The following is a 7,815-nucleotide window of genomic DNA, read 5'->3' on the forward strand; positions in this document are numbered from 1 at the left end:
TGAACTGCACGTAGAGTGCAGGGATTGGTTTATCTAAGCTGTTGTAAAATCGCCATTCACCGTTCACAAACTCCATCTTAAAAACAAAATTGACTACCTCTGGTTAGTACTGTTCAATCCAACAAAGAGAAGAGTCAGCTCCAATAACATGGACATTATAACCTTTCAATTCAAGAGTTCTTTTCCATTGAATTTCAGTAGAAATAAACTGGTAATGAGAAGAACTCGTTCTCTTCCATGGCATTACAGATATCGGTCCTCGTCATTTGTTTATCATCTTATACATAACGAAGAAATGGTAAATAAGAAACGAAACTCTCAGATAACGATTGACTTGGAAAACATTGATTTGACTTGCTTTTGAGATTCATCAACCGTATCGTAATAAAGATTATTCAGGTAAAAACGTTTAGTTTTTGTTTCACAGAAAAGGACTCTCCTGCGGAAATCAAGTTGTATTCGTCGCACAGGGTAGAGGGTAATATTTGCCCTTAGCCGTGAAACTTAAAAAACTAAATTCTTCAATGACAGCCATTGGAGTATGGCAGAAACTAAGGTGGCTCAAAACAGTTTCCAGCAGTTTCCAAGACTTAGATTTTGGTGGGTCATTATAACAGCTCTGTATTAATTGATGCTACAATCATGGTATCCAAAAAACTGCTCAATCATTGGTGAACACGTTGTTATCATGCATTTTCGTGACACAATAGGTTACTATCGCAACAGGATAACCTGCTAACTAAAATTAAGGGTTTTTATAGCAGGTCATAATGTTGCTATAGTAACCTATTGTGTCGCGAAAATGATAACGACGTGTTCACCAACTGGGGATTGGGTAGTTTTTTAATACTATGATTGTAGCATTATCTGATAAAGAGTGCTGGAAACGGTTTTCAGCTACCCTAAGGCACAGGAACTATGAGCTACTCAACTAATGTTTGGTTCAAATTCGCCATTTATGTGAATATAGCAGGTTTCACAGAACCAAGGAGTTTGAAAGAAACATGGTTATCGCTATTAAAAAAAATGCTGAGTCATTTAATTTGTTGGTCTAAAATTGGAACCTCTCTTTGAGCCACGACCACAAAAAGAGATTCCGGTACCTTTAGGGCTTCCGTTCAAGCCTCTCGATGATCACCCCACCCTTTCTATAGGGGATTCGTCTACCCCCAGATTTGTGTATAGCATACCTGAACTTCAATTTTCCCGTCATATTCTTTTAATCGCTTAAAGTCTTTAGGGCTGGTCAACATTTTGTGGCGCGTTGTTCCATTAGAAGCAAGCTGGTAGCTGGTAATTAAAGTGCAAGATGACAGCTTTTTCACTTCTTCCTCTTTGTTGGAAGCGGCCCTCTCCACATCGTGGCACAAAATGTCATCGGAAGTGAAATTTTCAGGCTTGCATCTAGACTCGACTGGAAGAAAAATTACAATAAAATGAGGACATTCAACTGTTCTCGCTATTTACTAACATTTAGAGCGGCCTTACTTTAGTATCGAAAAGTAATTGGTTTAGCATTACTATGCTACCCGAATGGCTTAAAAAAAGTCTTTCCACTTTTGATCCAATCAATGGCTAAACCAAAACCAATAGAACAATTTCGATATATTAAAATTCAGCCTAAAACAATAGACCTCAATCAGAGGTTCTGGGGAATAACTACAGAGTTTGTGGGGTTTATTTCCCAGAGCCTCGTGCTGAGGTCTTTTGTTTTAGGCTGAATTATATATATCTAAATCTATATATATCGAAATCTGTAACTCTCTATGTATAGCTAGTACACCGTATCATCCACAAGTATTTATCACTAAATCTGTATGTATAATTAGTCTTTTTTTTGCGTGTGTTGTGTGTGTGTGTGTGCTCTTGCATGTCTTTTTCTTACTTCTTTTTTTTCTTATTTTATCCAAATAAATAATCACTTAAATCACTAAGGATGGCTGCTCAGTCTTATTAGCCCATTAAGGTCATTTCGGGCAGCCATTTACTTTTCAAATTTTTACTTATTTTTGTTCATCTAATTTCTAATTTCTAGCTCAGTACAAATAAATTTGTTGTTGCTGTTGGTCTATTGTGACTCGCTTGCAGCACGTTTTCCCGCGCTTGGCGCCAGCCACTAGTATTTACTATGAGTTTTGCTTGGTTCATTGGATTATTGCATCATTGCCTGTGTCCTTTGTGATTGACCAGAGTAATAACATTTTTAATTTTTTTTTCCAGAATGATACTTTTGGTTCAATTGAGTGTCGTAAAACAAAACCAGAGTGAAAACTTCGGTTTTGTCTTTCGACGCTCAATTGAAAACCGCTCTAACCATCTCTGTTTACGTCTCAAGCATGAATGACACAAACATGTGTGTCTTACCTACAGTACAGCCACTCACTACTAAATCACTCAAACACATTGAATCTTTGACTTGATCTGCTGTAAAACGCATGAAGCGAGCGACCACTGGTTCAGGAAAGAAGTAATGAGCTTGCCAGGCATCTTCAGAGTTGCTTTCAATGTTGCTTGTCTGCAGAAACAAACTTTATCTTAGTAATCTAGGACGGTCAGATCAACAACTTAAAAACGGGAACATGTTAATTATTACATTTAGAACGATGAGGACGAAATTATGAAAAAATAAAATAAACAAAAAGCGTTGGGCAGGAAAATTATCTTCTAACTGCTTAGTCTAAATTTACTTCGAAAATAAGTGTTGTCATTTCTCTGCATGACTGATTAACATGAGGCGCCATGGCTGCTGACCAGAATTAATGCATTCTAACACGCTCGAAAGTCGTTTCTCCAAAAGTAATGAGCGGATGAAGGCGAAAAAATGTCTTTGGGAAACGTTTTCAAAGCGACCTTTCCATTTCTATCCACCCATTCAAACATGAGTTAATGTAAATATAAAAATACCTTCATTTTAACATCACCCATGTATTCCTCTAAGGACGAATTGTCGTTAGAACTGATGTAGAGTTTGTGTGGCCTGAGCGAGTGAGTTATGAAACCATAACTTGTGATAACACTGCACGGGGACAATTCTTCAACAGAATGATCCTTATATTTGGAACCATGTTTGTCCTCGCTATAACATGGCACATCTACTCAGAAAGAAAAAGAAAAGTTGTTTGTTTCCACAATATTTGCTTGAGATGCTATTTAAAAGTTGAAAATTAAAGAAAACCGAACGTTTTTGACTCACTAACTTTTTAGTTTTGTAAATAGCGTCTTAAAATTTATTTCTCTAAGAGCGACCGTCTTGTTGAATACTCTCTTGTCATAGTTTTCCATCTAGTAAGTATTAAAATAGCATAGAATATACCATCAAATCAGATTTGAAACCCGTCATCCGTCTAGGCAGAACGCTGATCTCTCAACCTACGCAGTTATCTAAAACTAATCTAGATGGACCAGAAATAATTGTGAAATAAACAAAAAAAAACAATAATGGTGTTTATAGCAAATACCAAACACACAAGCAGGTAGCAGATACATGTATATAAAGAGCAAGTAATTTAAAAGAAATACTCATTCTTTATATTCTATTTGTTTTTGTTTTTTTCTATCCTATTTATAGTCTCTGTAGCTACTCAGAATTTAATTCAAATATATATTTTGTTTTTGAATTTTGTAAGTCGTCAGTTTGATTGGCGCAAATTTGTGGAGACCAAATGAAAATATACTTACCAATCTTCCAACTTGTAGAGTAATTCTCTTTCTGGTGTTCGTTAAAATTCAGTTTTCGAACAGTACAGAATCCTGAGATACAACGAATAAAAGTGATTTACTAAACTGAGAGGAGAGCAAATTTTCCATGAACGCGCCTGGGAAGCTACACGTTATTTTGCACCTTCCCGCAATACCTTGTTGAGCCTTCAAGGTTAGTACTAAGGGATGCTATCAAAGCCCTTCTGCTATATGTTTGGTCAATGCAGTGTTAAAAGAATAATCGGGTATCTTCACTCTTACGCAAAATGATTCTAGAATTTGTACCACGATGAAGATACCACGTGAACAGTTGAAAGGGGGGCGCGGGTTGGAAATTGTAACTCATTTAAAGCTATTGTGCGAAGACACGACCAGACTTTGGACAACACAACACAACCATGTACAAGTGTAACTATTTTGTAACAATCCTTTTATAAACTCAGTGCACTTATCTGTTTTTTTTTTTGTTTTGTTTTTAATAAACTAGATCATTGTAGTTAGGTTACTATAACTGAAAATATGTCTTGGACTTTTCTGACTTTTTGAGATCATGACGATGGTGGTGTCCCTCTAACATCGCTTAACCTGCTTTCAAGAGTTAGATTTCACCTTTAACCCTTGCACACACAAAAAGCTTGGGCTGCCTGTGTTTCATCCAAGGTGATAAACACAACAAAACCAACTGCCCGAAGTCTAAGGTTGTGAGGCCAAATTTCCTCCGCCAATAAGACACCTTTCCTCCACCCCAACCCTCTCAAGACCTTGATACATGTACCCCTTAACAATATTCTTCGTCTCACCTGTATTCTCAGTGGGCTCCTCGACCTCTTCCGTGTTGTTTTTAGCATCTATTGTAGGGAATTCTCCTTCTTGGTCGACTTCTCGGCCTTTTGAACAAATTGTAAATGCAAGAAAAGACAAAAACACGTGAGAAACCGGCGATATATTACGAGAGTAAAAAGTGATGAGCCAAGTCAACGGTAAACAGGGAAGAGACAAAAGAGTCAAAGACAACAGATTCAAGAGACAAAAGAGCAAGATTCAGAGAAAAAAAAAGGATCTTCAATTTCTGCTTGCAAACCACGCAAAAGGTAACAACAACCAAAAAATGTATGGCTGAAAAGGCTTTCACTGCAGTTAACTGTCAAAGAGTTTAGTTTAAGTCACTTTCTAGAGAATTATAATTATATTGCCCAGAGTAGAACTACATGAGAGTCCTACTCAGAAGCTTTAATGTGAATAGTGTAAACAGCACCACCTGAAAGTACTGCTCTGTGCCTTTCATTTGAATGGTCATACATGAGGATTTTATTCACGGACTTGAAAGTTAGAACCACCTTGTACAGCATAATAAACAGTACCACAAGAAAGTACCGCTCAATAGCTTTCCTTTGATTATGCCGTCACACCCTACGGTTTTATTCATGAACGTAAAAGTTAGAACCACCTTGTACAGCATAATAAGCAAGCCTACTTGAAAATACTGCCCTATACCTTTCATTTGAATAGTCACACACTAGGGTTTTATTCACAGATTGAAAAGTTAGAACCGTGTTGTACAGCATAATAAGCAAGCCCACTTGAAAATACTGCCCTATAGCTTTCTTTTGAATGGTCACACACTAGGATTTTATTCACAGATTGAAAAGTTAGGGTCACCTTGTACGGCATATTAAACAAAAAAAACATGAAAGTACTGCGTATTGGCATTCATTTGAGTGCTCACATTCTATAGCTTCACCCATGCATGCATGACTGATGTTGAAATCTGGGATCTTATTAAACTTGCATGAGTATTTGCCCTGAGAGGTCTGAGAGCGAAACGCCCGGCAATATTGAGTTATCAAAATTGAACTGTTAACTGCATAAAAACAATTTAGACAAAGGTCAGACTATCACAAATCGTTCACCTTGGTCTTGCTGTACATGAAATGTCACAGTCGCTTTACAGCCTTTTTTCTCCGTCTCAACAACGTAGATTCCAAAGTGCCTCCAGTCTACCGAACTAATCACAAGAATTTCTGATATTCTGTCCTTTGCTAGGGTTCGTTGAAATCCCATATCCGGGTCATCGGGAATTTCAGGAATCTCAAGTGCATCGTAAGTCCAGGTAGTTTTCAAGCCTTTTTCAGTCTCCACTGACAGGGAAATTTCATTGCCTGGCTGGGTGAAGACTTGTATAGGCGATTTGGCGATAAGATGCGGTTGTTCTGTAGAGCAAGGTTTAATTGTCAGCTAAATAAAGATTAAAATATTTCATAACATTGTCAAACTTAACCACAAGTATCAAAGTTGATGAAATGCGACTCGCATTCAGTTTACCCTCGAGTAAAGTCTATTGTGTTTCTGGAATTCTAAGGTCCAGCATGCTACATATTTTTAATTATATGTTTAGCCCACGGTATAACCAAAATGATAATAATATATAGAAAAAGAAATGCACTTGCCTTTCACTTTGAATTGGCCCGTTGCGTTGGCAGTCCCTGAATAAGAAGAGCCCTGTACTCTGATCCAAGTGTCTCTTTTAATCTCCTTGATGGTTATTTTCTTTAAGTCAGCCGACAGTTCAAACACTGGGTCCTCGAGAGATATTTTTTTTGTAATTCTCTTCTCTGAAGCCCCATATTTCCATGTAATACTTTCTTCCAAGAGTTTGAAACCTCCAGACACTTGAACTTTCAAACTGCCTCGTTCCCCTTTGCAAAGTGGTAAAACACTGGGAATCACCGACAACTTCATTGGATCCCGCACGTCAAGTTTGAAATTCGCTTTGAAAGTGCTCTGCTGAATTTTCGGATTTCCTTCTTCGAAGGTGTACTGTACTTGGTATTTTCCACTGTAATCCTTTTTCACGTTTTTTATTTCTATTGTGCTTAATTTGTTTGGTGGAACGTTTGCGGTTAAAGTGAACGATTGAGCAAACCTAACCAATCGTGATACATCAGAGGTGATGCTAAGGCCACTGGCCTTGTGAATGCCAAATGCTCCAAATTTGATTATCTCGCTCTTTCGCCCGTTCACCAAGATTATCTCCACCGCTTCCACGTTGGACTCTTTGAGGTATGGTCGCCCAAACGAATTGAAAAACAAGAACCAAACCTGTCTTACAGTGCACTGTGGAATCCTGCACTCAACTAACTCCAGCCTGCTGTCGTCGTCGTCCTTTATAAGAACCTCGTGAGACTTTTCACTAGCAACTAAGCAATGCGGTGTCTTTTTGTCCTTTCTTGGACGGCATAGATTTGATTCCCATCCTTTACCAGACATGCACAATCGTGGCAAACCTTTCTCGTCCTCCTTGAGAGTCGCAATCACTCGACCCTTATATTTTGGGAACATCTGCCTCCAGTTGATATCGTCATGATATTCATCATAGAGATCGAAGTATCCGTCCCCGTTTCCATACATGCACTCCGAGCATTCTTGTACAACACAGAACTGTTTCCGTAAACTAGACTTAGTTGAGGTTGTGATGCACCATGGGCTGTGATCTCCGGTTGGATTCCTGCAGTATCTGTGTTCCTTATCATAGTCTACATTGTAATCACTGCTGTCGGAGTTAGGACGATCCTGAAACCAATACTGACATTTACTGGGTGGGTTACTCTTTGTCTGATAAGCATCTCCTTTATAGTCTTCTCCTTTACCGTAATAACAGTCTGTGTTATACCACCATTTGTAATCATCGCAAGTTCTGTAAAAGTACCTCTTTACGTTGAAAATACATATCCTAGGATCGGTCGGATATCCCAGAGGCGAGTGAAGCCGAGTTACGACCCAGATAATCTGAAATCTCGGTCGCTTGTTCACCATTACCTCGCAAGAGACAACTAACATCTCAGTTGCCATTGGAAAACCACCTTTACCGATTCTTATGATACTTTGATGCTCCTTGATTTGATCATTTAAGACAAGGCTTGTGGATTCAGAGAATGGTCCCGCGCTGGCTTTATTGATGAGATCCCATCGATACTCAGAGAAGCCAGGAATGAAACAATCCAACGTGCCGTTGTCTGCGGTTCCAATGAATTCAACGTGCCTAACAGCTACCGGAACGTTTGACCACTTTGAATTGACGACTTCTACTTCTCTATCTGGCAAAAGAGAATGAACTGT

General features: G+C 38.5%; 1 protein-coding gene across 1 annotated transcript in view; it reads right to left on the reverse strand.

Annotated features, from left to right (window-relative positions):
* Positions 1-5,421: 5,421 nt before the first annotated feature.
* Positions 5,422-7,815, reverse strand: part of LOC145489405 (uncharacterized) — a 2,894-nt gene continuing 500 nt past the window's right edge. The window contains exons 1-2 of the mRNA XM_081468374.1: positions 6,147-7,815; positions 5,422-5,909 (exon numbers count right to left, since the gene is read on the reverse strand). The exon at positions 6,147-7,815 is cut by the window's right edge and continues 500 nt beyond it. Of these exons, the coding sequence (XP_081324500.1) occupies positions 5,587-5,909; positions 6,147-7,815 (1,992 nt within the window). The 3' untranslated portion in view covers positions 5,422-5,586. The remainder of the gene's footprint in view (positions 5,910-6,146) is intronic.

This window comes from Orbicella franksi, chromosome 6 (genome assembly GCF_964199315.1).
Source record: "Orbicella franksi chromosome 6, jaOrbFran1.1, whole genome shotgun sequence".
Taxonomy (NCBI): domain Eukaryota; kingdom Metazoa; phylum Cnidaria; class Anthozoa; order Scleractinia; family Merulinidae; genus Orbicella; species Orbicella franksi.